Source organism: Cynoglossus semilaevis, chromosome 18, assembly GCF_000523025.1.
Source record: "Cynoglossus semilaevis isolate Cse_v1.0 chromosome 18, Cse_v1.0, whole genome shotgun sequence".
NCBI classification, from domain to species: domain Eukaryota; kingdom Metazoa; phylum Chordata; class Actinopteri; order Pleuronectiformes; family Cynoglossidae; genus Cynoglossus; species Cynoglossus semilaevis.
In genome coordinates, this window is record NC_024324.1 from 13,751,189 (window position 1) to 13,763,734 (window position 12,546).

Below are 12,546 nucleotides of genomic sequence, written 5' to 3' on the forward strand. Positions count from 1 at the left end.
ATTGGGTTATTGCTGTATTTTGTATTTATTTACCCATACAACTAACAAGAAAACCTGAAGTAAAATTATTTTAAATTATTCTTTGTAACGTAATAATGATATTTTCATCAATAGGTGTACGTATATCGATGAATACTCAATTTATCCAGCAAACTACAGTACTCCCAGCTGTAAAGACAATTAAAAAAAAATTGTTACTGTCAGAAAAATACACAATTTAAAAGGTTTACGTGAATCTTGGCATTCGTCTCATGAACAAAAACGTGTTCATACAGTCTTGACTGTGATGGATCCTCCTGTACTAAGGATGTTACAGATACATTGTATGCCTAAAAGTGGGACCAAGTCTAATTGGTCCACGAGGGATGTGAGACTAAACATCATTCAGTGCCTTTCACACTGCTCTCTTCAGCATGCAGGGAGGCCCAGTCTCTAATTGTAGGTTCTAGGAGTTGACTAGGAAAAAAAAAGCCATGTTTTCAGAGCAGGGCTGCGTTACCAGAGCCCTGTCACAGTGTGCAGTTAATAAGCCCGAGTGAACGAAAAGGATGTGACACATTCATACAAAGTAGTGTGAAAGAAGCAGTTTTTCAAGAAAGGTGAACAAAGGCTGCTGTCGTACTTTCCTCCTGAGAGCTGTTTACTGCTCGAGTCGGTGCCGCACACACCCCAGAGGGAAACTTTAATGTGACGCTACATTTATTCAAGGAATACTGTAACTAACGTCTGCTGTTCAGGCTCTGTCTAATCAGTCCTGAGGAGCGGAAACCTGTCAAAATACAGCTCCAAAAACACTGATACCAGAGTTCAGAGGCAGTAAGTTTAACATTGGGGTCATTTATCACTGCACATACAATCATCGAAAATAAATATTAGTATTTGGGATTGAATGTTGCTCTGTTGCTGCTGATTGCAAAGGGTGACACCTGGACAGGATGAGACCCATTGAATAGACACAATAACAATAAGGCACATAACTGGCAAATGTCTCGATTCAATATCAGAATCCAGAATGTTTACTTCCTGATAGTTCTTTGAAGCGACATCTAGAGGTTATTATAGGGAGCCTTTAATTATAAATCAATCCATCTACACATTAAGTTGCTGTTGGCTACTTTTCACCCAGAGCCAAAAACCCAGAACAGCTAACTCATGTATAAATGTGAAAAGGCTCATTAAGGAGGTTGTAAAAACAACAAGGACTGCATTCACGTAAAGGAAGAGTCATAAAAGCACTGTTGAAAATATTCGACATTCCAATTACACCCTTGAATTGAATTTAAATGTATTTCAGGGACACAGTGTACCTCGCAGAGGAGAGAAATGTGTTGTTCTTTGCAGGAAGCATGCGGGTGAAACAAAAACGTTTAGCTGCCCTCTTAAACCTATAAGAAATTTCTATTAGTATCATGATACTCAATTCTTTTTTCATTCTAAGCACTATAAAAGTAAAAAAAAAAAATAAAAAAAAAAAACGGACCGGCAGCACAAATTGCTTCAGCCCTCTGTAGTGACATTATCGTGAAAAGGAAGAAATGTTGTGGTTTACGCGGACACGACCAAGTTCATGAGAACAGCTGGAGTTTGTGTTCTTTGTGTCCCCTTTTCTGCTTTAGGTTCCCTTGACGTTTTTGGTGTGGGGTCTCTGTGCTAAGCTGGCGTAGTAAGCACACTGGGTGGGGTCACATTGGCCAGGAGGTCCAGGTGGACCGGGTTGACCGTGGGGCCCGGGGTTTCCAGGTTCTCCCTGTGCTCCTGCTTGTCCCGGGCTTCCGTCTTTGCCGTAGCCAGGCATGCCGGCGGGACCTGGGGCGAAGGCGGAAGTGATTAGTGACCGTTTGAGTGCAACCTTACTGTGACGAAGAAGAGGCTGATGACTGGTTACCTATTGGTCCGGCAGGACCTGTTTCTCCTCTCTCACCAATACCAGCATCTCCCTTCTCTCCTCTTCCTCCCTTTTCACCTAATATATATAAAAGTCATTAAATATGATGAAGACTGTATGAGATGTATCAGTAAATTAAACATTTATTTTATGGAAAATATGTTTTCCAATAAAATATTTATATCATGACACAACCCAATGTGGAATTTGGTACAGGATGGGGATCTGGTTTTACCTTTAGGACCCATTGGTCCCCTGGGTCCTTCGCCTCCATTTTGCCCAGGCATACCAGGCTCTCCAGGTGGGCCAGGCCGCCCTGGGTTGCCGTCTTTACCTGAAGGACCAGGAGGTCCTGGACGGCCGACAGTATTCTTCACATGGGCTGGCTGTACCTGGGCCATGAGATAAGCCAATTTGGCTAGGAAAAGAAAAAGACAACAAAACAAATCAAGCAGTAGATAGCATCAGGAATCTACATAGATGTCCTCTCTCCTCACCATCCAACTGCTTTCCCAGCTCCTCCTGGATGAGACGCCTCATCTGCTCCAGTGATACTGACTCTCCCTGAGGGAACACAAATCTCAGCCATCACTGTTGTATCACCACGGCGTCACTCTTGTTTCATGGTCACCACTCACCCTTGGGCCCGGGATACCGGGGTTTCCTGAAGGTCCTTGCGCCCCAGGTGGGCCCATTTCTCCCGGCGGTCCCGACATTCCCATCATTCCTGTGTGTCCCTTTCTGCCCGGGGGGCCTGGGTTTCCAGGCAAACCTGGTTCTCCTGAGTGTCCTTTATCTCCCTTTATACCTGTGTCACCCTAAAAGCACACGCTTAATTAGGCTAGTGGTTCTTCAACCAGCCACAAGGGGACAATTAGGGAAACAACTTAATTGCATTTTATACATACATGTTACTAAAAGCTGAATAAAATTAAAAAAAGATGAGAGAAAAACACATTCAGGTTTACTAAACTCACCTTATCTCCTTTGTTGCCACGATCCCCGAGTCTGCCCGGCATCCCCTATAAAGTAAAACAGTTATTATAACTAGTACTAAATATGACCTATTACTGCTCTTATGAAACGGCTGGCCCACCTGCTTTCCCTCAGGGCCGACAGGTCCTGGTGGTCCCTGGAAATAGAGAGAAAAATTTAATTATTTTCCTTAATTCTCTCAACTGGAGTTCAAACTTATATTTTAATCAAAAACACAGAAAAGGTCTCATTTACTCACTGCTGGTCCTTTAGGCCCACTGAAACCTGGTAAACCTGGGTTGCCGCCCTCTCCCTTGTCTCCCCTGAGACCCTGCGTGACAGAGAAGACGTGACTTGTCTGATCGCAACATCCTGGCAGTGGGTTCACGTATTCAGAGGCTTAATATGAGAATTATCCAGCAGTCACTCAGAACTAAAGCAGTCTCATGGACGGGAGGTGAAATGTCTTCTAGAAATGAAAACATGTCTTTTGCTGACATGCCACACATGCGGCGGGGCCCCGTACTTGTTCTCTAAAAGCCTCACTCATTACTGAGGATTCCACCAGATTATCTTCCACTGCACTTCCCTATCATCACGAAGGCCTACTCCCCGAGGATAAAAAAAAAAAACACACACACATAAAGCCATCTGTTGCAGGATGTGCACGCTGGAAGAGATTATTTTTCATCTTTACATGAGGCATCTGAGCCAGAAGACAAGCTGTTTGTGGCAACGCATCAATAGGAGAAGATGCACGTTCAGCTTTTCCCATGTTTGTGGTCCACACTGTGACTGAACCTTCACACTCTTTTATTTTCATTGATTCGTTTTATTATGAAAAACTAAAGTTTTATCGACTTCACAAGACAGAAAAAATGTAGCAAATATATTATTGTTAAAAAACAGAGTAAATGTTGGGTTTCCATATGTAGTGTTTTTACATACATACATGTGTTTGGATGTAAAAACAGTTTTTTAATTACTAGGCATTTCAGATTTAAATTCCACGCATCCCCATGTGAGGTCGCGACCCCAAGGTTGATTGTTGCAGGTAGAAGTGACTTATTTGATCAATAAGTTAATCGTTAATCGTCCAGGATTACTGGACGATTAACAGGTGTAACCATCGTTGTAGCTCTGCTGCTGCAGTGAGACCAACAACTCTGCAGCGAAAACCAAACTCCCCAGGAGACAAAGCACCGCAGCCTGACCTCTGATATTAGCCCGCAATCAGTTTTCCTCCTGCTGGCAGCAAACCGGTCGTCTCCGTTAAATGTTCACCTGCCCAGGGGAAACTGATGCTCCTACCCAGTCAGGACAACATTTACTCCAGTCTTCAATCACACGCTGACATGCTTGTTTCTAGAAATACTTCTCGTCCTCTTCTCGACTACAGTCACAGCCCACATACACCAACTGTTCGCTTTATTGACTCTGCTACAGTTCCCCGTTCAAATGCATCTCTTACAGGCTCATTGTTAAACCGAAACGTATTTTCCATTATGGTATATCTCTTTACAAATGCTAATTGTTTGGAGGTTTCTTATGCTAATGTGAGCAAAGAGAAGGAAAGTACAGCACAAGGTGAAACTGAAAACTTACCGGATTTCCTGGGAGACCTGCTTTCCCCGAAGGTCCCGGTTCACCTGGCTTGCCCTTGGACCGAGAAAATAAATAAATAAATAAATAAATAAAAACAGGTGAAAGACAAGGTGGACGCCCCCGTTCACGTTTAGCGTTGACACCGTTCTGCCACCAGAGCCACTTTTCCCACCAATACTGACAAACGACTTACAGACTCTCCCCTCGGCCCAGCAAGTCCTTCTGCACCTGGGGCTCCCCTGGGACCCTGCAAAACAAACATACACAGGCGGATGATCCACTTTTCTACATGCCTTAATCACACCGACTCCTGGGCATTCAGGCCACTGCAGAGTAAAGACAAACAGGGTTCTCATGTGGAAAGACAGGAAGTGTCACAGGTTCCTACTAAAAATGTTGTCACCTTGAAATATCTAGAAGCTGGTGAGAACAGTGGCTTTATGGATTTTACATACTTTAGCTTTATTGTGAATATAAGGATCAGAAAAATAGAAATTTGTATGTAGAATGTGTAAGTTGATCAAACCTCTTTTCCAGGTTTTCCTTCGCGTCCTAATGCACCAGGCTTTCCGTCTTCTCCCTTTAAAATGGAAGTTACATTTATTACAGTGAAATAAGGAAAATATAAATTATGAATCATTTATAACATTATTAAACCAACCATTCTTCTGATTATTACATTAGTTTTTAAATTCCCCAAGGGAATTTAGTTGACCAACAACCAAACAAACAAAAAAAAAAAATCAAATACATTCAGATAGGTAACTACAACTTATACATCTATTTGATATATTTATATTCTTATTAAAAATGTATTATGATTTTTTGTATTATTTATAATGTATTATTATCTCCATCCTTCATCATAAAACCTGTTTGCTTTGTAAATACCTTGTAGTGAAATGTTCTAAATCTGCTGTCTCCTTATAAACAACTGCCACTGGTCTAACATGAGGGCTAAATAATCCTGTGTGTATTGTACAAAACTCTCAGTCACTATAAGCAGAGGAGTGTACATGTCAGTATCTCTATGGAAACTTCAAACTTTAAGTCTTCTAGATCCTTCTATCAGGATTTTGCCATAAGGTGTTGCGATGTGGACCCCCAGAGCCACAGGCTATCTGACTGAGCTGCCGGTAATGAGTCATGATATTGGTCACGACAACCTAGCACTCAATGGCTCTGGTGGGCTATGAGGAAAAGAGGAAGTGAGTAATTCTTCATAAAAGTGTGTCAGCAAAAAAGTCTTGTCGAACTCCAACTCCTTGTTTTTTCTCCTACACCTGGAGGAGTCAACTATCTGACTTGACAAAGACATGGCTTTTTTTAAAATAAAATTAAAATATATTTGCATACTGACCTTAAGTCCTGCAGCTCCTGGTTCTCCTCTGTGGCCTTTGAACCCCTGTGAAGGTGAAGGAGAACCCATCACACACACCAAACGTAGCGTTATCCTAGCGCCTTCTGTTGGATCTGTTTATGGGAGATGACTTACCGGGAGCCCCCTGAGTCCAGGGTTTCCAGGTAGTCCAGGTTCACCTTGTTTGCCCTAAAGAATATAGAACCCAACAATAAGTTGTTTTTTCAACGTGCATCTAAAACACATCATCATTTCCCTCCACTTACTGGCTCTCCAGTTTCTCCCGGTCTGCCATCTTTTCCAATTTTTCCAGGTTGACCCTGCAGATTAGTATTTAAAAATGATTATTAAACACCCCGTTTACAGCGGTAATGAATGCACAAGTGCCGCATGTTCAATCATTGACTTACTATCAATCCTGGAAGACCCGGTGGTCCTTGGATTCCTTTGAGACCCTCTTTGCCCTGATGGAAAACAAACACAAACAGGTCAAGTCACCGAAGGAGAGGGAATGATTAATGACCGCCATTACTCCGGAGGATGGGCTGACCCACATGCCAGAGGGAAAGGATTTTGTACAATAATGGCACACGGGTTATAGGTTCTTAAGGGGAAAGTAGAAAAGATGCAGCCTGACCTTTTCTCCTGGGGAGCCTGGAGGACCTGGGGGGCCGGGCAGTCCATCGTTACCCTGAAGAAGAAAGGAAAACAGTGTCGTTGGAGGTCAACAGAAACAGGAAGTAAAACAAAGTCCACAGGAAGACATTCTGGGTTCTTGAACCAATGACGGACCGCTGTTCCCATTAATCCGGGTGGACCTGGATGACCAGGGGGTCCGGGATGACCCTGTTGATACAACATAGTATATATTTAGTCTATAAACACAGAGCGAGGAGTTAAAATCAAGGGCCGTATTAATGAAAAACTTACTTTTTCTCCTTTGTCTCCAGCGCTTCCAGCAGGTCCTCTATCGCCCTTTACGCCCTGGGATAACAAATCGATTAGAAACAATAATTAAACTGGAAAAAGAAATGGTTCAAATATGAAAAGCAGTGGAGCAACAGGTTGAAAATACGGCTTTTTTTTCCTTTTTTAAATGAATGTTCACGTCTGTACATCAGAGTGTATATAAGAGGACTGTCAGTGAACCAACTTGCCTTTCCTCCATCAGCTCCAGGTGGACCTGCGGGCCCAGCTGGCCCAGGAGGCCCCTGTAATGACAGAGCATAGCATCAGTGTGTGTGTGTGTGTGTGTGTGTGCAGCCAGTACAGAGCAGTGTCACTGTCTCCTAATTGTTCATGGCTGGACTCTGAGGAGGTGAAGATAATGACACAGACTGACGACCGTGAACCAAAGCACGGCCAGCACCACGTGCATTACTTTATATCCAAGACCATGGTTTGATACTTTAAAACTGAATTGAACACCAGTCCTACCTGGTAACCATCTTGGCCACTTTTTCCTGGAGGTCCTTGGTGTCCTTTATCCCCGGGGATGCCTGGGAGACCGGGTTGTCCGGGTGGACCGGCTGGGCAGTCTGAGCAAACGCCCTAAAGAACAAATCGTCAATACGCAAAACGTCAGTTTCCAAAAAGAATAATTCCACCTTCCAGAGAAATGGAAATGTTCCTTACTTTCAGATCGAGTTCAGAGATGTCTGCTGCCCTTCCCTAAGAGACGGAGGATGGTGGAATTCATTAGTCAAAATACAATGTTTTATTCCCAGCGAGATTCAGCCATTGTTGTTAATCAGCAGTTTGTAAAAAAAACATAAGTTTAGGTTGAGCATCATGATGGTTTGTGTAAACCAGTGACTCCACATCTGTAAAGCATGACTCACTTTCTAAAAACGTAACAGTATTTCATGGGAACGAACATGTTGTGTTTATTCTGGTTAGTCCGAAGCTTCCAATGTCGAAGCTCACGCTGCGTCAGTGCTATGATTTGGTTTCTCTTTAGGAGGAATTACCAAGTTCTAATGTCTATGTGCAGCTGCAGCGTGTGTGGAAAATGAATCCAGACAAATAGCAAAGACGAGACGTCACGTGTGAGGACGTGCGGTAGATCGGCATCACTTACAGGCTCTCCGGGGGAACCCTTATCTCCTGGTCTTCCAGGTAAACCCTGGGTACACGGAGCACACAAAGATCTCATTTTAATTGGAAAAGGTGTTTAAAGTTAACTGAGCATTCTCTCGTTCATATTGTTGCTTACATTATGTCCCGCCGGGCCCTGGGGACCAGCGACTCCAGGTGGACCCCTCAGGCCCTAAAACCCCAGAAAGATTCATAATGAATATATTGCACTAATCCACATAAAAACAATTGGTTATTGACCTATAAAATATATATTTACAGCTGGTCCAGGTTCACCGCCTTTTCCTGGTAACCCCTGTGAAGACAAGTCTCACATAAATACAACGAAATAACGTATGATAAAAAATCACTAACTGTAGGCTGGGCTCTCATACCGGTGGCCCCATTTTTCCCTCTCCTGCTGAGCCCTTTTCGCCTGGTACTCCTGGTTCACCTCTTGGTCCTGGTTGACCCTGGTGGAAAAACAGACATTTCAGAATATGTCTGTTACCCGGTTTCAGAAACTCTGCAATGAGTGACGGTACCAAAAAAAAAAATAAAAAAAAATCTACAGTTGACATTTCATCCCTCAAATGAGAGCCTGCCTGTGGATGAGGATAAGTATTTTGACACCATAAATCCCGCTAATAGCCCTGTCCAGCGTCTTCTACTCTGTGTCCTCAGCATCATGTTCTGTCACCAAAGAGCAGGACATAACTGGAGCAACAGTCACAGCGTGCTGGGCATAAAAATTGCTTTTTCCACCACTGACAAAAACACAGTTTGTAACAGCTCTACACACAAACAACCGTATTTATATTTACCTTGAGCCCTGGAGGTCCTTGAACACCCTGTGGTCCAGGATCACCCTATAATAAATGACATAAATCAAACAACTTATACATTGATATCCACCTTCCCCGGGATAAATCATTATTTAGAACAGCAGCCTTTGTTTGGAGTTGCCATAGTTCAGGCGCATATAATTGCTAAGCGGGCCCCGGGGGGCCACACCTGGCAGCTGTAAAGAAAAAAAAAAAAAGGAAACGGGTGTATCCAGATCTGTTTAATGTGATGTTTTAACAGTGTTTGTTCCTGCTACATCAGCGAGTGGGTGGTGGTGGGGTGGGAGGGGCTGGGGGTGAGTAACACATCTGAGTTAAAAAAAGAAACGTATTGAGCTGCAGAGTGAAAAGTGCTGAAACAGACAATTCCCTGCACTATTTGCTCTCTCGTAGTACAGTGTAGTACTGCTTGTATTGCATTCAGTGTGCTTTAAAAAAAAAGAATAAAATAATTGAAAGTCAGGGAATACAAGGGAACTTGTGAGGTCATGTGATGCAGAACTACAAAGTAGAGGATTTCCCATAAGTCCTTGTGCACAAGGCTAACTTAAAATAACCCTCTTTATAATGTGGGTCTCCTCTGCAGTGTTGCATTCAAGCAGGGAGAGTTATACATGGGTTATACATAGATGTGCTGAAGTCAAATGCTTGCAGTTATGAATATTTGTATATTCAAACTAAAAAACAATGCAAACAATATTTTAAATTGTTGTGTCTTACGTTTTGTCCATCTTTGCCCTTCCCTGTTGGCCCTGGGGGTCCAATCAAACCAGGCTCTCCGTGTGGCCCCATGGGACCTGTTGAACCTGGTTTACCGACTTCACCCTAAAAAAAAAAAAAAAACACAGTGAAGGACCTTCAAGGTCACGCTCTCTTCACCGCAGACTCATTTACATTTTCTCCTCAAACATCAACATTTCACACAATCCTGATACAATTAACCATATGCATCACTATAACAGTGGACGGACCTTGTCTCCTCTCTGTCCAGCTGGACCAGGAGGCCCGATGATCCCAGGTATGCCCTGCGACACAGATCATTCACGACGGCCGGTCGTAAAAAAATGGGAGTCAGCATCGGTAACTTTCACCTTTACTTAATTTCAATAGGGGTCAGAGGGACATACCACGCTTCCCGGTAATCCACGAGAACCTTGAGGACCAGGAACGCCAGGTGGACCCTATCAAAAATGTGACGGCCATTAATGTAAACACTGTACATGATCCCTTCGCATCAAGTCACATTAATGTAACCAACTCACGGGGTCTCCAACACGCCCCTGCTCCCCTGTGGCTCCAGTGTCACCTTTTAGACCCTGAAAAATAATAATATTTAGGAGATTTGAAATTGCATTTACATTACACAAGTACACTGTAAAAGTATGTGTGCAATAGTACGAAAAAAAGTATTTTACTGGTGGTCCAGCGGGTCCTTTGAATCCTTGTTCACCAGGCAATCCTCTCTGGCCCTATAGAGAATATTATATTTTTCATTATTTTCACATTTCAAATGAGATAAATATTCATATACGCAACAGTATTCCTACGCTGGTCCACACAGGACGGATAGAGATTTAGGCCACTGCTATTTTCTCTCTGTCACTCCCATTGTCCCTCTTTCAGTTTAATTTCCTCCTCCAATTAAATTAAAACCAACCCCTGGATACTTTCTTCAGTCACAGCTTTGCTTTCCAACCAAGATCTCGACTGACATCTAGTGGATACTTTGACTAACTTGCAGCTGCAGAGGGAGGAGGTTGGCTTTGGTTTTTTTCAGTAGATAGATAAAAATACAGTGGATTGATTTTTCATGAGCATGATATAAAAACAAGACTAAAATAAAACTTACAATTTCTCCTTGTTTTCCTTGGTCTCCCTTTTCTCCCTTTTGACCAGGTGTTCCCTTTAAGAGAGAGGGGAAACTGAATTAAAAATACAAACAAACAAAAAAAATCACATATAAAACCAATGCCTTCATCTATTTACTCACAGGTTCACCAGGCTCAGGGATGACGTTCGCTACCTTTACGGTGAAAAAGAAACCCAACAGATTATAGTCCATTTATACAGCTGTATTATCTTTTTTTAACAGTCAATAAAATAAAGTGTCACTGTTACTTACGTTTCCTGGGACACCAGGCAGACCCCTGTCACCAACCTCCCCCTGAGTTCAGAGAAAACAAGTTCAGTTTCTTATATTAACTAATAGAAACTTGCACTTATTTCTTTGAATATCATTAGAAATCTGATTTTGCCTAGAAAGTGATACATCAATTACAGGAGTATTTCTGAGTATTTTCAAATTCGACAACAAATATCAACCAAACAGTGGTTAATTCTGTACCTTGTCGCCCTTTTCTCCTTTTGGCCCGAGTGGTCCGTCCATTCCTCTCTCTCCCTGTGACAGGGGAAAAACAATGGTAACTTTAAATAACAATTTAAATTAATAGAATTCCAGTCTTGGCTGCTGACAAACTCAGCAAATTCAGTCAAAACTCAACATAAAGATTTCGACATGAGACAATCACACTCACCGGAACCCCCCTGTCTCCTCTAGCTCCATCAGCACCAGCTTGTCCAGCGGGTCCGGCTGTTCCCTAAAGAGGAAATCCCACTGTGTTAAAAAAAAATACTCAAAATAAGGCAATGTTTACACACCGGTGTACACTCACTCTCTCCCCTGGGGGTCCTCTGGGACCAGGTGGCCCTTCATCGCCCTGGAGATGATAAAATGACAGTATTATATTTGGGAAAAAAAACAAAAACAAAAAAGACCAAAAAACAAATACTGTATTTTACACAGTACATTTTATTTTCTGGACGACATTGTAAATCACAGTACCTTTGGTCCAGGTTTACCAGGAAAACCATCTGTTCCACGTTCTCCCCTGGTTCCCTGTGAGGTCATAATTTATGGTTGTCAGAAGACGTCTGGATCAGACACTGACAGGTATTCTATGAAGATATGAGTGAATGCAAATCAAGGTGTGACTAACCATTGCACCATCAGTTCCAGGCAGACCATCCAGACCGTCTTTTCCAGGAAGACCCTTCAAAAATCACATATAAAAAGGGTTAATAAATATACCATTAAATCCTAGAGAACCAACCATGGGACACAGAATAAAGTATACAGTTGAAAGATAAACTCACAGGCTTTCCAGGCTCTCCAGGTTTACCAGAAAATCCAATTTCACCAGGCAGACCCTTCGCAAAGAAAGTGAATATTGAGTGTATTATGACAAACACAACACATGTTGTAACATTGTATCAAAGTGATTCAGGTTTCTGGACACTAACAGGAGGTCCAGGGTGTCCTTGTCTTCCGGCTGGTCCAGGTGGACCCACAGGACCCTAAAAAAATAAATAAATAAATAAAATAAAACAAAATAAATACATAAAAATCAATATAGATATATATATCCAATATTAAGTAAAATAAATCATCAAAATATTACATTATTTAAAAAATAACTATTTTAATTTGATAAATACAAATGATGTAAATATGACTTGATTTTCCTCTATAATATCCTCTTCTGTATTTGCTAAATATTGCCTTATATCCACGTGTGTTTTCATAACTAGAAAAATGTCACTAGAGGGCACTACTGAAGTGCCATAAACGGCTCATTAAACCTTTGGCACCACTGGGAGTCAGCTAAAGGTGTATTACTATGCGCCAGAGGGCAATTTGGGAAATTAATTGTCACAACATGTTGATTCAAAGCAAGTCCTTTTTTTTTTTTTTTTTTTCATTATTATTATTTTTGTTGCTCACATCAAATACCGAGCAGCAG

At 42.1% G+C, this 12,546-nt stretch overlaps 1 protein-coding gene across 3 annotated transcripts in view; it reads right to left on the minus strand.

Moving 5' to 3' along the window:
• Positions 1-351: 351 nt before the first annotated feature.
• Positions 352-12,546, minus strand: part of col22a1 (collagen, type XXII, alpha 1) — a 32,827-nt gene continuing 20,632 nt past the window's right edge. For all 3 annotated transcript variants that reach the window (XM_008332100.3, XM_025065221.1, XM_025065222.1), the window contains 41 exons: positions 12,047-12,100; positions 11,900-11,953; positions 11,743-11,796; positions 11,589-11,642; positions 11,419-11,463; positions 11,281-11,343; positions 11,091-11,144; positions 10,869-10,910; positions 10,737-10,769; positions 10,596-10,649; positions 10,162-10,215; positions 10,009-10,062; positions 9,874-9,927; positions 9,718-9,771; positions 9,467-9,571; positions 8,726-8,770; positions 8,297-8,374; positions 8,182-8,217; positions 8,041-8,094; positions 7,906-7,950; positions 7,461-7,496; positions 7,263-7,376; positions 6,983-7,036; positions 6,756-6,809; positions 6,618-6,671; positions 6,463-6,516; positions 6,236-6,289; positions 6,092-6,145; positions 5,961-6,014; positions 5,826-5,870; positions 4,992-5,045; positions 4,659-4,712; positions 4,466-4,519; positions 3,120-3,191; positions 2,982-3,017; positions 2,863-2,907; positions 2,524-2,703; positions 2,383-2,449; positions 2,121-2,303; positions 1,886-1,963; positions 352-1,806 (listed from right to left, as the gene is read on the minus strand). In XM_008332100.3, coding sequence (XP_008330322.1) covers positions 1,613-1,806; positions 1,886-1,963; positions 2,121-2,303; positions 2,383-2,449; positions 2,524-2,703; positions 2,863-2,907; positions 2,982-3,017; positions 3,120-3,191; positions 4,466-4,519; positions 4,659-4,712; positions 4,992-5,045; positions 5,826-5,870; positions 5,961-6,014; positions 6,092-6,145; positions 6,236-6,289; positions 6,463-6,516; positions 6,618-6,671; positions 6,756-6,809; positions 6,983-7,036; positions 7,263-7,376; positions 7,461-7,496; positions 7,906-7,950; positions 8,041-8,094; positions 8,182-8,217; positions 8,297-8,374; positions 8,726-8,770; positions 9,467-9,571; positions 9,718-9,771; positions 9,874-9,927; positions 10,009-10,062; positions 10,162-10,215; positions 10,596-10,649; positions 10,737-10,769; positions 10,869-10,910; positions 11,091-11,144; positions 11,281-11,343; positions 11,419-11,463; positions 11,589-11,642; positions 11,743-11,796; positions 11,900-11,953; positions 12,047-12,100 — 2,676 coding nt within the window. In that variant the 3' untranslated portion in view covers positions 352-1,612. The remainder of the gene's footprint in view (positions 1,807-1,885; positions 1,964-2,120; positions 2,304-2,382; positions 2,450-2,523; positions 2,704-2,862; positions 2,908-2,981; positions 3,018-3,119; positions 3,192-4,465; positions 4,520-4,658; positions 4,713-4,991; positions 5,046-5,825; positions 5,871-5,960; positions 6,015-6,091; positions 6,146-6,235; positions 6,290-6,462; positions 6,517-6,617; positions 6,672-6,755; positions 6,810-6,982; positions 7,037-7,262; positions 7,377-7,460; positions 7,497-7,905; positions 7,951-8,040; positions 8,095-8,181; positions 8,218-8,296; positions 8,375-8,725; positions 8,771-9,466; positions 9,572-9,717; positions 9,772-9,873; positions 9,928-10,008; positions 10,063-10,161; positions 10,216-10,595; positions 10,650-10,736; positions 10,770-10,868; positions 10,911-11,090; positions 11,145-11,280; positions 11,344-11,418; positions 11,464-11,588; positions 11,643-11,742; positions 11,797-11,899; positions 11,954-12,046; positions 12,101-12,546) is intronic.